This window comes from Aythya marila, assembly GCF_965140915.1.
Source record: "Aythya marila genome assembly, chromosome: 27".
NCBI classification, from domain to species: Eukaryota; Metazoa; Chordata; class Aves; order Anseriformes; family Anatidae; genus Aythya; species Aythya marila.
Genome location: NC_139068.1, coordinates 2,928,566 through 2,950,181, shown reverse-complemented (window position 1 = coordinate 2,950,181; position 21,616 = coordinate 2,928,566). Strand labels below are relative to the sequence as shown.

The 21,616-nt window shown below is 42.8% G+C and overlaps 1 protein-coding gene across 1 annotated transcript; it reads left to right on the top strand.

The window, feature by feature from the left end:
* The first annotated feature begins 1,143 nt into the window (after positions 1-1,143).
* Positions 1,144-19,962, top strand: TIMM44 (translocase of inner mitochondrial membrane 44). The gene is made up of 13 exons (XM_082780266.1): positions 1,144-1,290; positions 3,263-3,370; positions 3,866-4,036; positions 4,576-4,656; positions 5,313-5,462; positions 6,242-6,381; positions 6,883-6,968; positions 7,985-8,077; positions 8,396-8,520; positions 10,146-10,196; positions 12,826-12,915; positions 16,812-16,922; positions 19,579-19,962. The coding sequence occupies exons 1-13, from the start codon at positions 1,258-1,260 to the stop codon at positions 19,696-19,698; spliced, it is 1,359 nt and encodes a 452-aa protein (XP_082636392.1). The 5' UTR covers positions 1,144-1,257; the 3' UTR covers positions 19,699-19,962.
* Positions 19,963-21,616: the final 1,654 nt, after the last annotated feature.

Genomic DNA, 21,616 nt, shown 5'->3' with positions numbered 1-21,616 from the left:
TTGTCAGTGCCATGCTGAAGGCCTGAACTAAAAAGGGATTAAAAAAAAACACAACACACATGCTTTTTTCCAGTGTGGGCCAGGTGTGTCAGTCCCAGGTGGGGGCAAGGACTAGTAAGTGAGTGGGAAGCATCTGTTGTGGGTAAAAAGGCAAAAAGGCAGGAGGTGGGATATTTCACCTTTTTATACAAGTAATAACTTTAATTAAGCAAAGTGAAAGTGATTATTTGGGTCAGAATTCTTGTTGCAGGAGAGATGAAACTTTATGCTAAAGAATTAGAAAAAAGGAGTAAAAAGCCATTTGAAGTGTAGTCATGCAATTAATGTTAAAGTAAAGCTTATTAGACTTTTCTTCAGGTGAAAGGTTCCCTCTGTTTCATGGTATTCCTGAATTGTGCTGCCACAATCAGAGTAGCCAGAATTCCTCGACATGGAAAACCAGCTTGAACTAGATACTTCAGAGCTACTGTGAAGCATCCCCCTCCCCATACACACCTTCAACACTTCCTTCCCTTCAACCTCCAGCCAATACCTTCCAAGATAACATACTTCTCAAAAATGTTTTCTTCAAGCTAATGAATTTTAGTTTCTTCTGTTTTTTCAGTCACAAAAGGTTAGCATAAAATAAACACCTTTTCCAACACCTCATTCAGTTCTGTTGAAAGGTAATTGATTCAGGGAAGTATAGAAGTCTCCAATCAGCTCTGCTATTGCAAAAAAGGTAGTGAACAACCCTGAGTTGGTATGTTTGTTATGAAATTAGCTATCTCTTCTGAGAGCTGAAGAAAAAACCTGTGGGAATGTCCCCTTTTGGCACATATTTTAGGGGATACTTCAGGAGACGCTCGGCGTGCTGCCTAGGCTGGAGAGAGATGCTGGGAAGAACAGAAGAGTGGATACTGCACTTGATCTTTTGTTTTGGATTAAAAAATGCCCTCTTAATAAAAAAAATGTTAGTTACAATGTTGTTTGACTCATTTTGGGGATAGGTAGTGCTGTGCAGCCTGGGCTGTGAACGCACCCGGGGGCACCCAGAGGCGATTCGTCCCGGGCTGGGCTTCAGGCTCTGGCCGTAACTGACCACAAGGACAAACCCTGACCGAATTTCATCGTTTATTTAACTCTCTTCAGGGAGTCTCACGGCAGAGACCTCATGGGCCCCGTCCCCGTGCCGCCCGTGACGGGGCCGAGCCTCAGCGGCGCGCGGCAGCGGCGTCAGCGCTCGGCGCCGCCCGAAGGTCACACACCGGCCTCAAGATGGCGGCGGCGGCGGCGGCGGGCGGCTGCCGGGTGAGCGCGGGAAGGGAGGCGGGCGGCGGGCGCTGCCCTCAGCCGGGGCCGCGGTGAGGCGGCGGGAGCCCCGGCCGGGCCGCTCCGCTCCTCTCCTTCTCTCCCCTTCCCTCTCCTCTCTTTCCCTCTCCTTTCTTCTCTCGCCGTCCCCTGAGGCGCGGCCCGGCCCGGCAGGGAGCGGGGTTGGGGCGCCGGGGTCGCTTTTACCTCAGGGGTGGGAGCTCCGGAGAGGGGGGCAGCCTCCGGCCTCATCGCCGCTTCCTCCTCATCCTCCCCTCCTCCTCATCCCCTGCCCCTCCTGTGCCGCTGAGGGGATTCCTTCCCTCATGCTCGGGGCCTTCTGCGTTCTCTTTCTCCTCCACCGGCCTCGCCCACGCTACTGACTCGGTAGCTTCATCACAGTGACCCACGCTGCAAGTTGGAGCTGCTATAAAGCTAGGGAAAGCAGAAAAATTAGCCTAGGTCTGTCCTGGAGCTTCCAGGGAGTCTTCACAGAGCTGTCTGTAGCCTTGGGCTGTTCTGTTGATGGGGCTGAAAATAAACCAGGAGGCTTTTCTCCTCTGTTGAGCAGGTGAATGGATGTATTAATTCAACACAAACGTTCTGGTTCTCTAAACCTATTTTTGAGATGCTTTGAAGCTTGTTGATCTTCTCATGTGCACAAAGCTAAACGTGGCATTAAGCATTTCTTTCAAAGTGGTCAGTAACCCACTTAGAAAGAAATGTGCATTTTGGTTAGGAGCTGCGATCTGTTAAAATCCAGCAGGCCTCCTGTCCTAGGTTTTAATGCTCTTAATTCTTGTAGACGTTTCAATTATGCATATAATAATCTGGTTTATTCTTGCTTATTGCAAAGCTTGTCCTCAGTGATGACTTCGGCAGCCAAGTTTGAAGGCTGTGGAGAGCATTTCATTTGATTCAAACTCGATCAAATTCAAACTTTTAAGTTCAGCAGTCCAGCAAGTGGAGCTTAGGTAGAGCCACAGAGCTGAACATAAAATAAATAAGAAAAACTTAAAAAAAAAAAAAAAAAAAAAAAAGCAGGAGCTGAACTTAAAATATGTGACTTATTAGGAATGTAGAACCCAGTGAGCTATAACGTTTATCGTTGGGCCATTAGGGTATGGGCAGTGATGTCAGATGTAATGTCTGGGTTTGGCTTATGGTGCTTGGCAGCAGTGTTGTTAATGAATCACAGAATGGCCAAGGTTGGAAGGGACCTCTGAAGACCACCCTGTCCACAACCCCCTTGCTGAGCAGGATCGCCCAGAGCACGTTGTGCAGGATCATATCCAGGGGGGTTTTGGATATCTCCAGAGAAGTAGACCCCACAGCCTCTCCAGGCAGCCTGTCCCAGTGCTCTGTCACCCCCCCAGTAAAGAAGTGCCCCCTCATATTCCTCCTATGCTTCAGTTTGTGCCTGTTGCCTCTTGTCCTGTTGCTGGGCACAACTGAAAAGTCTGACTCCATCCTCTCTACACCCACTCTCCCTTCAGATATTAATGTATATAAATGAGTTTTCCCCTTAGTCTTCTCTTTTCCAGGCTAAACAGGCCCAGTTCTCTCAGCCTGAAGCCACAGGATAGGGCAGCATGGCTATTTACCAAACTTTTCAACATCTATAAGCCTGATAAAACACATAGGCACATTGTTAGTTTGGATGCAGAATTAAATGTTCTCAGCTTACAAAATGTTTTCCTAAATCCTTAAAGCCCATTTGTTCTGTTCATGCTTTGTTCTTTTTTTTTTTTTTGTTATTTAGGGTGAGCAGTTTGAGAGAGACTCGCAGGGAAACGGTTTGGCTGCGTGATTTGGGTAACACAAGTCCTTAGGTTACTCAGCACGCAGAATCTGTTCCCAGGAGAGCAGTAAATATTACCCATTTGCAGTATTCTTTCCTGTCTATCTTGGCTCTTCGAGACTGCTGCCATCTTGTATTGTGTGCTAACTTGATCGTGTGTTTTGATTGCAGAAATGTCTCATCAATGGCATATGGCTTATATCTAGAAGATACCCAGTTCCTGCAGTCCATAGTGGTACCATGTATAGAATGAGCACGCCTCTTTTAGAGATCAATCAGGTTGGTTAATAGCTGATTTTTTTTTTATTTCAGGATGAATGTGGTTTCCCATTAGAGTACTGAATCTGCTAGATGTGGATATGTTTCTGAGAAGCAACAGTTCTAGGATGAAAGTTTCAGCAGTTCAAGATATACTTGACAAATCCAAGGATTTTTGTAGTAGCAGAGTCCAAGTGGCAGAATTCAGGAGTGGTGCTCTAGTAACTTCATCTACTGGGTTGTTTCAAGCCTGGTTAATGTCAAACTGCCCCTAGAGAAGCTTTTTTTTTTTTTTTTAATAACTATATGGATTTATTTCACAGGGCATCAGAAATGTGTCTGATGCTTGGCTGTTTTAAGGGGAAGGGGCTTATTTTTCAAGGCAGTGGTACAATTTTCCACAACATTTAATACATTAGAAGTGATCCAGTGCTTGGCTTAAGTAAATCTACCTGCTGGCTTTGATACTTGTTTAATTTCTTTTTGGATTCTGCAACATGTAACAATTTTCTTTAGTCTAGATGTTATTCTTCAGGAGGAAGAAAGGGTTTTATATCAGGTTTTGTGGAAAACATCAAACAAGAATTAGCAAAAAACAAAGAGATGAAAGAAAGTATTAAAAAGTTCCGAGATGAAGCTAAAAAGCTAGAAGAATCTGATGCACTTCGAGAAGCAAGAAGGAAATATGTAAGTCTTCCCCATGAATTCTGTTGATGTTTTCATTGCATAGTCACTAAGCTATTAGAAAGACTCAAATTTAACATTCAGAAATGAACTTTTTAGTTGTTTGCATTCCAGTTTTTATGAGAAGTTCTGCTTGGCTGTAAATACTGACAGGTAAATGGATGTCTTAGTGGAAATCTTCCCAGCTACCATTCACTGGAATTTCTCATATAATGAGAAGATAAAATAAGGGAGCATTAAATTTGATGTTGACAGTTTTAGTACTTCTTCTATAATCTTTAAAGAATTATAAACAGCAGTAATTAAATGCTGGAGCTGGTTAATTCAAAAAATTGGATTTTACCCAGAAAAGAATGTGTTATACTCTGATTTTTTTTCAGTAAGAATGTGTTCCTCATTTGGAAAAAAAAAGTTATTATGGAGAAAGCTAAATGTAGTAATCCTGTATAGGCCCAAGCAATTGTAGCTCTTTTTGCCCTGTGTTACAGTGTTCTATCTGCTAATGTTTTTTTTTTTCGTTTTTTTTTTTTTTTTCCCCACAGAAAACCATTGAATCTGAAACAGTGAAGACCTCAGAAGTGATTAAAAAGAAACTTGAAGAAATCACTGGTACAGTTAAAGAGGTAAAAGAGCCATGGAGTAACCTTTCCCTGTGGCAGTTAGGTTCTGAGGTTCTGTGTTTTGTGTGTATTTGAATTATCACCTTTTCTTTTTTATTGTTGGTGCAAGTTGTTTGCTATACCATAGGTGATCACTATTGCAGATCGTAAAGGATAGAACTGTTAACAAAGTTTCAGCATCCTGGCTCTTGTGAACACAACCTAAATAATATATTTGAACATGTTGGACTGAGAAATGCATTCGCTAATTCTGCAGGAAGATTTGAATAGCAGAGAGCTATCTCAACCTCTGCTATGCCTTATCTTAAGAAGCCATACCTGATTGTTTCAAAGAACAGGACTGGGATATTTTTACTCTGTCATTGTTGACCTCCTCTTTGTGGTCAAGAAGAATATTTTCTAAATGTACGGGTAGCAGCTATTACAAATGGGTATGGTCCTGTGAGTAGCCAAATTATTGTTCTGTACAGACATGTTGTCTGAGTTTCAGTGGCGAGCCAGTATTCCAGTCTCTCCTGGGACATAGAACTGTGTGTTCACCTTAGGTTTGGTTGGTTTTACTGTGTGTGCATCAGGTCTTTAGCATTCATAAAAAAGGCTGACTCAAAATGTGTTTTCACCTGTGTTTTTGTGATCTTTTCTTCCCCGTTCTGTTCCAGAGTTTGGATGAAGTAAGTAAGAGTGATATTGGCCGGAAGATAAAAGAAGGTGTGGAAGAAGCAGCAAAAACAGCAAAGCAGTCTGCAGAGTCGGTAACAAAAGGAGGGGAGAAATTAGGCAAGACAGCAGCTTTCAAAGCTATTTCTCAGGTACTTCAGCTATTTCTCAGGTATTTCTCAATGTCCCATGCTTCTCTGGGACCCAGTGCTGCGGACACTGCTTGTTGACATGGAACCTATGTGCAAGCTTGTGCTGAGTATAAAATTAGATGCAAAATTTTTATTGTAAGACCTTTTCTATTAAGAAGTAGTGCTTGTGAGACATTGTAATAAGCCAATAAATTGAAGAAATGTATTTTATAGGTGTAGCATTCGCTCAGTAACCCTAGAAAAGTTTAAGTCTTGTGTAGCTGAGCTTCCATAAAAAGAAGTGTTATGGGGAAAACTGGTTTCTGTGTTTGTGGAGTAGAGTAGTAACTGTCCCTCTTCTGTAGACAAGTTCTAGTGGTATTCTTGGGAGCTACTGACTGAAAAACTGGCATGCCTGAAGCTCTCCTTTCTGAGAAAATAAATAACCACTCATATGCTTTGATGCCACCTTATCAACTGTCAATTAGCTTAAAAGGAAATATTCCACTTGACTGGTTACTCATCGCTCCTCAGAAGTATTAGATTTACCCCTTATAAGAGGAGATACCAAGCCAGATGGAACATTAGCCTTAGCAGTCTCTCTGTTTCTCATAAGATGGCCTCTACTAGCCAATTGACTAGCCAGATGTCAGTTCTAGCCACTCTGCACTGTTTCTTTTTCTTTTTCTTCTGAGTAAGAGAGCCAAGAATAACCTATCTTCTTCCTTCAACAGAAACATTTTGGGGGGAAAGGAGGGAAGAAAAAGTAAATCAACCTAATAGGGGTATTTTCTTTTCAGGGAGTAGAAACTGTTAAGAAGGAAATAGATGAAAGTGTTTTAGGGCAGACTGGTCCTTACAAGCGTCCAGAGCGACTACGAAAAAGAACAGAATTCTCAGGCGAGAGGATTAAAGAGGAACGAGTATTTGAAGCTAATGAGTAAGTATTGTTTATAATTTAGGGTAAATATTTCTGTGTACAATGTGATAAAAGCTTTAAAATTTAACTGCAGATCAAAAATGGTTAAATGGCTGAAATAAGGCTGTAGGGAGAGGTGTGACCTAGCAAAGCAGGTAGGTCTGAGAGCAAATTGCCACCACAAATTGATGATACTGTATCTTCTGATCGTGAAGTTGGGCATTTAAAAATACCAAGTGGGTACATAATGTTCTATCATGAAACTATGACTTGCACGTGTTACATTTTTCTCAGTTCTAACACCTTGCTATTGAATTACATTTGGCAGGACTAAGTCTGAGCTCTGCTTTCTGTACTGCCTTGCTCCACTAAATCATGTATCTTTTATGCTGTGCATCAGCGTCACTGCTACTCTACGCTGTGGTGATATTCATGGCAGTGATTCATTGGGCTGTCGTTTTTTTTATTTTCACTCTCATGTAAGCTACTTGTTCACAAGTACCCATCTTCTGAACTTTCTAGAGAGGCCATGGGTATGGTGCTGCATAAGGACTCAAAATGGTATCAGCAGTGGAAAGATTTCAAGGACAACAATGTGGTGTTCAATAGTAAGTGTTCCAAAGACAAAGTAGTAGCACATTACTTTCTCTGATCTGATTCTTGCCATGTGGGACCTGATGCCATCTATGCAACTAGTCTAAACATAACACAAATCATGACATTTGTTGTTGCTGTTGCTGTGAGGTGGTGTGATTAGGAGATCTGCAATGTTGTCAACTGTGTGTCTTTTCCAAGCGGCTCCTTTTGTGTGCACATCTCTTCCCCTCTTGTCTTTGGGCAGTCCCAGTTCCCTGTAGGTGCCTTCACTGTTGGTCAAAGAATTCTAGATGGATCCACTTTTACACTGCTAAGAGGTCAGGGCAGACATAAGTGCATGTCACCGGGGATAGGGCTGGCCTCTTATCCTTGAGCTTATAGTGAGGAAAAATCATGTTTTTAGTGAGCTGGTTTCTACTGTCACCCGCTTAGAACCCTGGAGTATGGGGGACTTTGTCATTAGGTGGTGGTTGTTGTTTGTTTTTTGCAAAATTTAAAAGTACTGGATATCTCTACTGCAGTGGGCAATAACTTCTGATAGTCATCTAGATGCTTGATGTTTCTGAAAAGTGTAAAGAAACGATAGGAAAAGGGGCAATGGGTGCAAGCTGGAATATAGGATATATAAGGATACTTATAGGATACTTAAGGATACTTAAATATGAGACGAAACTTTTTCACGGTGAGGGTGACGAAGCACTGGAACAGGCTGCCCAGGAGGTTGTGGAGTCTCCTTCTCTGGAGACATTCAAAACCCACCTGGATGTGTTCCTGTGTGACCTGATCTAGGTGTTCCTGCTCTGGCAGGGGGATCAGACCAGATGATCTTTCAAGGTCCCTTCCAGTCCCTAACATTCTGTGATTCTGTGAAGATGGGGAGAAAACTAGATTTTGAAATTGAAGGTTGTTAATCGACAAAGAGCTTTAGAAGAGTGCTAGCAGGTTTCATCTACAACCCGTTGCTTGATTTTTCTAGTTCAGGAACTCAGTGGAAGGACGCTGCTGCTCACGTCTCCTCTTCTTTCAGGGTTCTTTGCAATGAAAATGAAGTATGATGAAAGTGATAATGCATTCATTCGAGCTTCCAGAGCTGTCACAGACAAAGTCACCGATTTGATAGGTAATGTTTAATCGTTGCTTTGATTAAATGCAATTCTCTAGCCTTCTAGCTGTGTTGCTAGTAGCTGTCTGTGTGGTACTAGCTTTTTGGGAAAGATTTGGGAGCTTTATTGTATTTTGCATGGATCATTATCCAGTGTCAGACAGTGTAGCAACCTGCTATTGGCAATATGACGACAAGTGAATAAATCTGGTGGGATAAATCTCAAGTGTAACCTGCAGTCTGTAGCTGTTTCAAGATGAGTCTTCCTTCCATCTGTTAGATAACCCAAGGTCCATCTTGTTTTCCGGTAACAGTCTCTCTGAATTGTTTTATCAGGTGGATTGTTCTCGAAGACTGAAATGTCTGAGGTTTTGACAGAGATACTCAAAGTGGATCCCTCCTTTGACAAAGATCGTTTTTTAAAGCAATGCGAGCGTGATATAATCCCCAATGTCTTGGAGGTAAGGTAGGGACAGAGTGTGATGCATTTGTTTTATTTTCTCCTTTACTGCAATATAGAAGACTTTTCTTTCAGTTTCCTAGTGCTAAAATTAAAAGCAGGGGCTGTATTTGCTTCTCAAGCACTCAGCTTTGCACACCATTATACATACGGTAACCTTAGAAATAGGAACTTGCATTTTGCATTATAGTTTAGTTGAAAACCATATTTCATAATTTAATAGCCTCACCAAAATTCTTGGGGCCTGGAAAAACAACTGGCCATCTTCTCCCATGAGGAGTAGTATGAACATGAGAGGGATCAAACTGAACTAAGTGCATGAGCAGTTCTGAGCATCAGATGTTGGTGAAGGGAAAGAATTTGGTGCATGTGCATTGCTGCTTTCTAAACGATCTGTAACTGCTTGTGAAGACCAGATCATAACAAAGGGTTCAGTGAAAGTATTTCTGGCTCTAGTCCAGAAAGTATATGAAACTTCAAAGACTAAGTTGTGAAAACACTCAGAGGATGATAGTAGAGATGAAGGATGTGCTACAAGGTAAATCTGTGAAGGATGTTACTACAGCTGTGTGTAGTTCCTCTCACTGTTACAGTATGTCAGGAAAGGCAGTGAAAGGAGGGTATTCAAAGAGGTACAACGGCGATTGTTTTGAGAGATCTGTATGAGATTGGAAAGATCAAGGCTTGAAGAGAAGGAAGTAAATGCTAATAGAGAGCAAAGTGTCATTTTTGTCATCCTACAGTGTAATGGAGAAGCATGTTATGATGTTGGAAGGTGTTACCTCAACTTGATGCGTGGCAATACACACAGAAATATTTGTGATTCTCTAGTGATAATTAGTTTTTGTCACTTCTGTCTTTCTAGTGACTGACCTGTGTGTGTATCAGAGGCATGACTGAAACTGCAGTGTCTGCAGTGAAATGAGACAGTGAATAGTCCAGTCCAGCTCCCTTTCCTGACAGTGCCATGTCACTAAAACAAGCTACAGAAGTGTGGTGCACTTGACTTGGAGCAGTTTTTCACAGGATAGTGTTTTCAGGCTTTACGTGGCCAGCTTACTGACGGCATTAAGCATGAAGGTTTCTAGCCATTACATTGAAAAACACCCTGCCACATAGAACTAGCTTTATTTTTGAAAACTGCTAAATTTCTAGCATCTGTATTGTTATGAGTCCCAGGTGTTTATTACACGGTTTTAAAGATAAACCTTTTTATGAGTTGCAGTGTGATTTTTCTGCTCATTATGTTCCCTGACAATTTTTCAGCCTTAAAAACTATGGACCTCATATCTGTTTTGTATTCTGGCTTCTGTTAGATCCCACCTCCCAGGATCTCTGGGTAGGGTGCGTTCTGGTGATGTGCTAGACAGTAGGACTTAAATTTGTGTCTTAATTATCTAAAGATTTATGTACCTCTGACTAGGTCTGTTTTTTTTTTTTCTTTCTTCTTTTTAAATAGAAGTTGTTATTGCTGCTCCTCTTTGATAATTCTTGCTCTTTTCCTACGTCAGGTTTTCATCAGATGTGGGGTTTAAAATAGTTTGCTGCTGAAAGTGCTGTTACTTCAACTCTCAGACAAGGCATGTATTTTAAAATGTTCAAATCTTATTGGTTTTTCTATTTTAGGCTATGATGTCTGGAGAACTTGAGATCCTCAAAGATTGGTGCTACGAAGCAGTAAGTATAGCTACTAAAAATGTCTGAAAAGGTTTAGCATTCTCATTTATAAGTAGGTGTGCCGTGCTTTCTTTGCAAGCTATTTAGCCACTGCGTCTGTGATGTCGCTTACCTGTTCTGCCTGGCTGCTCCCCCATCTAAAACATTCATACTATAAAAAACTAATGCAATGGATTTCTGCAGTAGTACAGATATGAGAGAGAGGGAATTGAGAGAGAAGCTCAAACTAGTCCAACTAGCTCCAGTTCTACACAGCCATTCTTGATTTGGATGGGCTTTAGTAGAGCCTTTGAGGATTGGTGCACTGTATGTTCTAAATTCCAGGGGAAACTGAAGAAGTTTCTAGTACAGAAGTCTCCAAGAATCAATGAGTCTTTCAAGAACTCGTGACATGAGGTTTCACGGGGCTTCATCAAATTAGCGCCTATGCAGCCCCAATTCACAACATTTCCAGTTATGTTTAACATAATCCCAGAATTGCTGTGGTGTCTGATTTTCCTGGAACCATGAGTGTCTTGACACTGGGCTGGTTTGTAGGAGGCTTTATTAAGAGAGATGCAAAACGAAGTGATCACACAGATCCCTCTTGACTCGATACTTACTTCAGCTTTAATGAACCACTGGAGCCTGAAGCTATGGGGAATGAGTGGAAAGACAGTGTATGGTCAGCTGTCTTCCAGCATAGCCATGCACAGAAACTGTCTGTAATGTGCTGGCTGGGCTTGTTGGCTGTGTCTGCCCCATATTCCCCAGTATCTCAATCACAGAATGGTTTGGGTTGCCCAGGACCATGTGCAGACATCTTTTGAAGATCTCTGGGGCTGGAGACTTCACATCCTCTCTGGAAAACCATTCTAGTGCTCTGTAACCTGCACAGTAAAGAAACACTCCTGATGTTTGGCCAGAACCTCCTGGGTTCCAGTTTGTGCTCATTGCCTCATCATGGGACTGGCCAGAATCCCTGATATGGTGTGGAAAGGTGCAGAGATGTTTGAGCTGACCCAGAAAGGTGACAATTTTCTGCTTGCAGGGTCAAGTTGTCCCTGGAACTATAACAAACAAAACTTCACTGCAATATCCCAGCAATCTTGGCAGGCTCAAGTTTTTCTGAAATTGCAGCATAGAAAATCAGCAGCCTGGATAATCTGGCTGCAGAAAACTGAATTTATTGCTTAGATGTTGATTTTATTTTTGTACAGGTATAATTTTTCAGTATTGGATAAACTTCTTGAAGGATTGAATATGAATTTGTTGTGATTCAGTGCTTGTACTGTTCATTTAACTTCATGGAAGCAGATCTTTACCTGACAATGGCGTTTAAACGAGACAGGACACGTGTTCTCTTCACTCTGCTCCAGAATAATTCTGTTGTTAGCAATGCAGGCCCATGCTTGATTTGTTTCTAAATAATGTAACAGTTTAAAATGAATGTTCTCCTTACTAATGACCACCACCAGAGGGCTGGAAATTCACACGCTGGAAGGGACAGTCTTTAGTATTTACAGTTTTTGAGGTTAGCTGTTTTTATTCTGTCTTTGTAACAATACTGCATGATGTAAAAAAGTAGGATATTTAAAGCAGTCTGAAAGTAAAGACAGTTCTTTAGTGTTTCAAGCCACCTTTGAAATGATACCGTAGAATTCCTTTCAAATCTCTGGAGGGAAGTAGCAGATTATTTTGGTTTATAAAACACAGACCAAGCCCTTCTAAGCTAGTTGTAGTTACAAATTAAGCTCATAAGTCAAGAATCATCCATAAAATAAGGGAAGGTAGGAAATGAGTCCTATTAATGAGAATCCAGAAGATAAAGGCTCTTGAGCACAATCATACTGAGAGTGTTAAGTTTGTGCTACTGGTTGCTAAAATGTTGGAATACAAATCAGTAAGGCAAGTATACCGAGTCAGAGTTTACCTAAAACAGTGGCCTGACAGTTTAGTTTAGACCAGATGACCTCCAGGTGTCCCTTCCAACCTAAACCATTCTGCATTTGTTTCATAGAGCTGTGTCTGCTGTCCCTAGCATCCCTGTTCTGTAACTCCAGCTTTTCTCTAGTGTTTCAATGTACTTCTGTAGGGTTTTTGCCTTTAAATGCTTGTGACAAAGGTTAGTGGTGGGGAGGCATGGTAGGGACTGCCTCCTGTTTGTTTGATAGCAGCCAAAAATACTGTGATACTTGCTGGAAGCAAGTGGCAATTTGAATCCCCAACAGCACTTCTCGATGCATAAATAATGAAGCATATGTACCTAAAAGGTGGCAGGAGGTGCTGGTTTGCCTCCAGGTTCTGGCTGAGCATTAGGAAACCAGCTTCATTTCCAAATTGTTTTCTCCCTGTCTGCTGTCAGATCAGAACTTGCAAGTTCCTTGGCTGTCAGTTTGACTCAGTGTGCATACTCTGCTGTGAATGATGGGTCTCTTGCTCTGTCCAGGGGAGATGGGATTCTTAGGCAGAACTTGGTTATGTGAAGCGCAGAACATTTGATGTAGCTGTTTGACATCTTGCAAGACACTTGCATTCAGCGTATTTACAAAAACCTAACTTTTTCTGATGGTTCTTGCTAAGCAGAAAATCACTTTTTCTTTGATAGAACAAATTTAAACATGTAACACAAGTTTGTTCCTTCATTTAGACTTACAGTCAGCTTGCTCATCCAATCCAGCAAGCCAAGGCCATGGGTCTGCAGTTCCACTCCAGGATTCTGGACATTGACAACATTGATGTGAGTATCCTTTTCTGTATTTCACCTTGGGGAATGAATTAGAAACTCACAACTTCATGTTTTTCCTTCTTTGTTCTGTTTTTTGCCTCATGCTACCTTGGTATTTACCATTTCTGCTAACAGAGATCATTGTTGCTGGAAGGGAGACATGGGATAGATAAGGAGTGATTTGCTGCTGTGTGATCGAGCCTAAGTTACAGCATTGTGGTTTGTCTCCTCTGTGCCAGGGCCCCTTGGTCTTAATCACCATGGATTGAGAGAGGCTAATAATAAAGGCAAGTGGCACTAACCCAGTGCTTTCTGTGAAGGGCTTCGTTGATGCTTACTCTGGATGATAACGTGCAATGCCTTTGTGACCCGAGGTTGTGCAGTGCAGGAACAGTTATCAGAGAGAGTTAACTGCTGTTCTGTATGGCTCTTGATAACTAACAAGGTAAAAATACCTAATTTAAACCACCCTCTTTTAGTTTAAAGCCATTACTCCTTGTCATACACTCCCTGATAGAGTCCCTCTGGAGAGGGCCCCCAGTTTCCACAGTCTTCCTTCTATCACCGATGTACCTATAAAACCCTTTCTTATTGCCCGTGATGGCAAATTTAATTCCAAAAGGGCTTTGGCTTTCCTAGCCTGAGCCCTGGCTGCTCAGACAGTGTCACTGTATCCATCCCAGGCTCTCTGTTCCTGCTTCCACTTCTTTTTCTGGCTGAGTTTGGCCCTTGTTCATCCATGCAGGCCTCCTGGCGTTTTTGCCCAATTTCCTCATTGATAAGTTATTAAGTGTCTCCGTAGGGACTGATACCAGGTCAGACAGTGTTCAGTGTTTTCATCAGTGATGTAGAAAGAAATAGGGAATTGTTGCTGATCTGTTCAGACAGTTACCATAAAGCTTGGTGCAGGGCCAATCCTGTAGGAGCAGAGAATGCAGTTACATCTACAGAATAAGGATCTAAACCCACAGGTGATCTAGTTCCAAGGGAAGAAAAGGATGTGGAGAATGTAAGCTTTCAGGTAGAGGTTAAAATGGAGCATGGTGATAATAATCACTGTTCACAAAGTGGGAGCTGTTCCTGGTGTTGTTTGGGTATATCGGCTTGCTGGATGGTGCTTACTTACAGTCATATCCTCCTGCAAGACCAGAAGTAAGGAAGAATTCAGCAGCTGTGATGGAAAACCAAGAGAATAGAATGTGCTGCTGTTGGGGGTTTGCTCAAAGGAGTTCTGCTGATGGTGATTTTTCTCTGTCTGCAGCCCTGTGCACAAGTCTTTCTTTTTGTGCTCAGATGATTAAAAAATTGGAGTGGGTGCAGGAGAGCTCCAGAAACATCTGAGGAGATGCCCTACAGCAAAAGATTTAAAGAGTTTGTCATGTGTAGCCCTACAAAAGAGCAGTGGGAGCTGACCTGATTAATGGCTGTTCCCTCTTCACAGGGAACAAGAAAATCATCTACCTGTTAATAGACAAGGCACCTCCTAACACAGAAAGTTAATGCTTGGTCGTCTTCCTCAGACCATTTTCCATTGCTGCCTGATAGGCTTCTAATTTCCTCATCCATCTAGGGGCAGAGGAAGTCACTCCTACCAGTTTGATAAATTAGGTATTAACTGCAAGCACGTGCCGAATGAGCAGGAAAATTTCTGTAGCATCTGCAATTTGCCTGGATATCTTGAGCAATAAACAGCATGTTTTAACAAAATTAAAGCTGTGGAAGTAATAAACATGCCTGCTTTTTTTGTAAGCCTTTTAGTTAAATGAAATGTTTTTCTGTATTTTTAGTGTCTGGGAAACCTGATTTCATATTATGCTGAATAACCTTTTTCCTCTGTAGGTGCTAATTAGTATAGAGCTGTGCACTGATTCTGAGCAGTGTCTGCAAAGACATTTTGTTGTTAGCTTGTTTTAGAGGTCTATTTTCACATAACGTTTCTCAAGAAAATTACATCACCTTAGCTGGAAAGTGATTGATGTGGAAAAGAATGAGTACAGTTCCTGTTACACTGTGTTGCAAGAAAGGAGCATAAAAGGATGCTGTATATTTAAATTTTGAAATGCATTTCCCTAGATAAGATTTATAGGAGTATGTTGAGTCACAAAAACTGTTCCCTGAATTTGAGAAAGAATGTTTAGATTTAAGGGAGTTCACATGCTACAAAGTTTGCAGCACTGAAATTAAAATCAAGTCTTAAAACATCAGCATAAGAACTCACGTTCTAGGTACCTGCTTAAGCACTCTAATTTCCTCCTTCATTAGATAGCTGCTGCCTTTAAGTTAAATGAAATTTTGTGTCTCTGATATTTGTTAGGACTATTCATTAAGCTGCCTAAATGTAGTTTTAAGTATGTGACTTAAAATAGGCTTGAAAAAGGAAATAGGCTGAAATAGGCTTGAAATAGGCTTTCTGAACTTGATGTGGGGGGAGTGATACGTATACTGTCTTGAATATAAGTATTTTTTTTCATCTGGAAGTCTTGGTACCTGTAAAGGATACACCCTAATCAGCGATGTGGTCCCTCTCCTCCTTGAAACATGCATGGAAATGTGTGTTGTCAGAAATTGGCAGTACTGGATGGTGTCATATAAAACAATTGTCACAGAAATGGGTCCGATAAAGGGCTGTGAGATCTGGTTTTAGCTACAGGGCATTATGCATTGCTGGATGACCAGGCGCATTCCAAAAATGCAGCCTTGGCTGGAATGGCGTGAGTTACTGCAGGGCTAGAGAACTGATTCCCTCTGGATAAGCAAAGGAGCATTGCAGAATTGCTGAGTTTTCCTCAGGGGAGAATAAAATGCATAAATGCATATCCATTCCATTCCTGGTTCTCTTGTCCGGTTGAAAATAGCAGGGGGGAGGAGTTCTGACCTCCTGCAGGAATAATGCAGTCGATGTTCTGAGTAGGATATTGGACTACAATGAATAGCTTACCCTGTTTTAGCTGGAGAAGCAGGTATTGTTGTCCAGCTTTTTGATTTAAAGCAGCAACGTGCAGGTATAAAATGCAGTGCACATCTTTGTAAATTGTAGCATGTTCTTGTAACTGTCTCTTGTGATGTATTCTTTACCTTGTGATAAAATGCAATGATTTTTTTTTTGAAGAGTATACAGAAGAATATAATCCTACTACCTAAAGTTTGCTAGTTAAATTTTTAAATCTAGTTCAATACTACTTCGTGTTAAAGATCCATTTACAAGCATTTTCCTTGGAAAATGTAGCTTTCTGCTTTTGTTTTTTAAGAGCAGGGTTTCTTTTATTATTACTTTGTAATTTGGAAAAGATGAAACAGAGCCTGCTCATCTTTTCCAGACTTTTAGATTTGGAAATACTGTGAAAACTTTCAGAACAATTCTGGGAAATCTTTTAAGTATAGACTAGAATAATTCAGTTGGAAGGGACCTTCGGAGAACAAGTCCAACTGCCTGACTATTTCAGAGCTTAAAACAAAACAAATCAAAAACCTAACACACATTACTGAGAGCATTATCCAAATGCCTCTTCAACGCTGACAGGCATGGGGCATGAACCGCCTCTCTGGGAAGTCTGTCCCATCGTTTGACCACCCTTATGGTGAAGGAATTTTTCCTAATGCCTATCCTGAACCTCCTCTGGCACAGCTTTGTGCTGTTCTCTCGCATTCTGTCATTGGTCACCAGAGAGAAGAGACTGTTGGTGAAGAAAGAAAGATTTTGGGAAAATGTTTTGTGATAAGGCATGTAGCATTTGTGTGAACAGAGCAAGTATAACTGGGTGAAAATAACTCCAGTGCTTCAAGGAGATGGAATTGTTAGCTGTGTCAAGCCACGGTAGTTGTGTTAAACACTTGTTGCTTTTACATTAATCTGCAGAAATGTCTGTTTTCTAATAGTTTTTTTATTATTATTATTTTTTTTATTGCAGCTGGCTATGGGGAAAATGATGGAGCAGGGACCAGTATTAATCATCACTTTTCAAGCTCAGATTGTGATGGTAATAAAGAATCAGAAAGGGGAAGTGGTAGAAGGCGATCCGGTAAGTGATGTTCACCGGCTGCACATGGTTTCCCTAGGTCCCCTGCCAGCCGTGTCAGTTATATGTTCTCTGTTCCCTACAGCAGTGTGTGGTGTATTTGCATTTCACGTACCCACACACCTTATAACTCACAAGAAAGTGCTGTCTTGCCCTAATGGCGTTGCTGAGAATATTGGGGAATGTCCCCCTTCGAGGGGAAGACGTGTGAGGGGCTGGAGCACCTCTCCTGTGAGGACGGGCTGAGGGAGTTGGGGTTGTTCAGCCTGCAGCATCCTGCAGTGTTTTGAAATCCAGTTGCATGCTTCCAAAACAGTAACTCACCCTACTCCCTGGCTAGGGTTTGTGGGTGAGCTTGTTCCTTGAAGGCTGAGCCCTGAGATTCCCTCAGGGGTACCCTGAGAGGCGTCTGAGCTCAGTGGGAGATTGTTGGTGCAGCCTGCTGCAGGCCTTGGAGCTCTCCAGGAATTCTTGTTTGGGATTGCAACTTATAGGATCGCAGGGCCGTTGTCTTTTGGTCATTAACTTTCCAGAAATCAGGCCTTTGCCAGTTTGTTTAGGAGTCACCTTGCACAGTAACCCCTCCCCTTAGCACTTAATTACATCCTTGTTAATCAGTCACACCACAGGGCCCAATGTGATTAGAGGGGAGGCCTGATCATCTGAGGCCTGTGTCCTTGCAGAGTGGTTGACCCTTTTGTCACTATAGCTAACTTTGTGGCTCGATTCTGGCTGCCCACAGATAGGGACCTGGCTTCTCTCTGATTAGGAGCGTGATGAGATCTTTTTTATTCTCTTCAGTCATTTCACAAGCGTAGCAATTTATTTCTGGAGTCATAGATTTTCCCATTTCCATCAGTTTTATTTTCACGTTTTCTTTGTTGCGGTTATTTTGGGACTTGCATAAAACACTATTAGATGTTTCTTCACAGCAACTGAAGTTGGAGTGGTGTGTTGGGGAATGTTCTGTGGCTTAGGGGGGCTGGTTTTGGCCCTTATAAAGGAGACGTCTCCTGGTCAGACACTCAGAGCTTCTGGCAACAGGCTGAGCTTCAGTGCTGCCTTCCAGCCCTGGCAGTCCCTCATGGTGTCGTGGCCTCTTTATCTAATTTTCTTCCAGTTGAGATTTTAAGTGCATTTGTGAATTTTCATCTGCTGCTGCCTCTAAAACATGGTGTGGCCTTCCATTTCGTTATTTTTAGCATGGAGAGCCGCCTTTTGTTTGGAAATCTGTGTGTGAGGGAGAAAGATCCTGCTGTGCCCTGTGCGTTACAGAATCACAAAATGGTTGATGTTGGAAGGAATCTCTGGAGCTCATTTGGTGTGACCCCCCAGCTGAAGCTCAGGACCATGTCCAGGCATCTTTTGAATATTTCCAAGGTTGGAGACTCCACAACCTCCATGGGCAACCTGATCCAGGGCTCAGTCACGTTACATGGCTATGCTAATAGTCATCACATACTTGCTTCAGATGGCAGTGATGAATTTACACAGAAAGCTTGAGTAAACTTTCAGTTCCATTCTGGGCAGCTTTGGCAACTCAGAAATGGTAAAATCCAAATAAACTTTGATTTGTGGAAGGAACAGTCATGGAAAAAGGGGAGCAGTTAAACTAATCATAGCACCTGTGATATTGTGTCAGATTTGGGTTCCTAGGAGCACATTTTCTGTGTGTTAGGCAGTGTCACCTCTCTCCTGAGAGACGCAGAGATTTTGTCATGTCTAGCTGCAGTGACTAGTCAGGGAGTTATTTTCATAAGACCATGTGCCGTGGTTTTACTCACAGGGAAAGGAGGAGAAAATCTGATGGAGAGGGCTCAGGGGTTGAGATAAGGACGAGGAGATTGCTCAACAATTTCTGTCCTGGGCAGACTCAGCACCAGGGAGATTAATATAATTTATTACCTATTACTAACAAGCTAGAGCAGAGAGAAACAAAACAAAAAATGAAAACACTTTTAGTGGTGGGTCCCTTTGGAGCCTGCTGAAATTGTCCCTTGTCTAACATGGGGCAGCTGCTGGAGGCCACCCCTGCAGCCCCCTGCTGCCAAAACCTTGCCACATAAACCCAACACACCATAATTAAGGGATTCATTTCATGATATTCAACGGATTCAATTCGTGGTGTGTTCTAATCTATGTAGATAAGTTATTATTTTTACTTTCTGTCCCTCCTCAGATCCAGTGGTGATAATTTCTGATTAATTCGAGCTGCTCAAATGGAAATGTGGGTGCTGGTGATGTAGCTGTGGGGAGAGGATGCAGCGCTCAGACTGGTTTGGGAATGGCATAGCTGTAGCTGGAGGGAAGAGCCTTAAACTTGATTGAAGATTACAGGCAGCAGTACAGCCTGACAGCCAAACCAGTTTGAAACCAGAAACGTAATAACAGTTGATGTATTGTTAATAGAAAGTTGGCTGCTGTGGTGTCAGCTAATGTTTGTTAGGCAGAGATATTTGGGAATTCTAATGCTGTTTTCAGATATCGAAAGTTTATCTGTTCCTAACTGGGGTAAATTTTTAACCACAATGTAGTAAATGTTGAACCTACAAAGAAAAACGACAAGTCTCTGGAGCAAATGTTACACATCTCCCCAGTCAGTACTGAGCTGGGAGGTCTGTGACCGTAACGCGAGCTCTAACAAGGATTTTTCTTGCAGGACAAGGTTCTGCGGATGCTGTACGTATGGGCACTGTGCAGAGACCAGGACGAGCTCAACCCCTACGCTGCCTGGAGGTTATTGGACATTTCCTCATCAAGCACTGAGCAAGTTCTCTGAGAAGAATCGCATCTGAGAGCTTCCTGTCCCTCTCTTCGAGCGATGCCGGTTCTGAATTTGCACCAGTCTACTGCATGATGATCTGCGGGGGAAAGAGGCTAGATTGGTTCCTTTTCAGAAGAACAGGCTGTGAGGTGTGCCATCGTTCCGCCAATTCCCATCATGAACTGGACGAGTCTGACACATCTGCCTTACACTTTGCTGTGTAGCTGTTGCACTGTAAGGATGTAGGGTAGATTGTAATGAGAGTGCTCTAAGACACTAGCAGCTGCTCTTGGCTCCTGTTTTAATCGTGGCTGAAGGAGGCTGGTTTGGGTTCTGTGTATTTCCCAGTGCTTCCAGTGATACCCACAGAGGTGGGTGTTGAAGAACAGTGCAGTGAGGTGTGACAGGCCTAGTTGCAATCTGCTGTCATCCTCTGATGGCCTTACATCAACCCCAAAAAGAACTTAGAGGTGCTTTTAAGGCACCCTTGGTCTCAGCTAATCCACATCTCATACCGAGTGGCACCAATACCAGTAAGCCTTCTGTTGCTGTAGTGTCTTGTACCTCACCAAACCAAATGCAATCGGGTATTTGCACATGACTTGGAGTAGAACAGAGTCAGGATGGAGCTGTTTGCATCATCATACATAAACGTCCACAGTTCTGCAGGGGGAACATCCTTGTTTGTGGTGTTTCTGTTCATTCTGTGAGCTGGTACCACTAAAGAGCACGCAATGCATTCCTCTGCCAGGCTGAGCTGATGGTGCGGAGGAGACAGGCTCTGAGTGGCTGCAGGGAGGCAGGCAGAGTGCTAGAACACTGATGGGGAATAAGGATGGACAGGGTAACAACAAATGAGTAAATAAAATGCAATAACAAGTAGAACATCACCTCTTGTAGCTCAGACAGTGATTAAGTGAGATGAGAAAAGAGGGCACGGTTCCCTTACTGCGTAAAGTTCTTCCCAAGCATGGCTTTGTTCACCGGATGGATTTCTGCTCTGGGGGATCACACACCTGTCCTGGAAGTCCCAGGTAGCAACTGGAAGGCATTGGGGGCAAGCTGGAGACACGTTTACAGACTCTTGGTTCTGAGCTTCTGCTGAAGGCTCAGTTTTGGGGTTGTGGTGGGGTTCATTTCCTCAGCTGTGTCCTCTCAATGGAAAGTGAGGGTGGGGGGAAGGAAAATAGTCGTGGAATAGGATATCAGAGGACTGATGTGCTGCTGCGTTCTGCCTCTACACAGAACAGGGTGATGCTGGATAGCACTTCTTGTCGTGGGGATGGAAGAGTGTCCGGATCAGTTCCTTTGAGTGTAACTGGGATTCCCTCACAGCCCTTGGGTGAAACGTTTCAATCTCACAGCCCTTGGCTGATGTGTGCAGCAAATTCAATAGCAGCCTGCCCTGCCTCACAGAAGCTGCCCAAACTTGCTACCAGGCTAGGTCCTTCTGCTCCAGGGCAGGCTGGGGATGGGTGGGATGTAGTCCCCGCTGCTTCCCTCATCACACAGTTTTCTCCCTGGTGCTTTTACCATCGAAATAATTTCAGATTTTTACTCAGATGTTTTAAGCACCAGTACACAAACTGAAGATCTGAGCAGAGTTAATTCTACAGTGCAGAAACCAGCCATGAGATAGGGAATCCCTGCATCTGCCTGCCTTCAGAAACGGAGGGTGACGCGGACCTCACTCGGTGAGGCTTTTTCTGGGATGGATCTCATCTAACATCTCTGCACGCTGCCTGTACGGTGCGTGGAGAGACTAATTTCTTATTTGAGTGTCTGGACTGCTGGGTGGAAATGCGGTGGAAATGAGATACTTCCTGAACTTCATCAGGGATGGGGAAAGTCTCATCACCAACACGATACAGGAATGGAGTCAGCAGCCTCGGAACATGGAGACTGCTCACCTCCTGCCCTGCTTCCTCTGTAG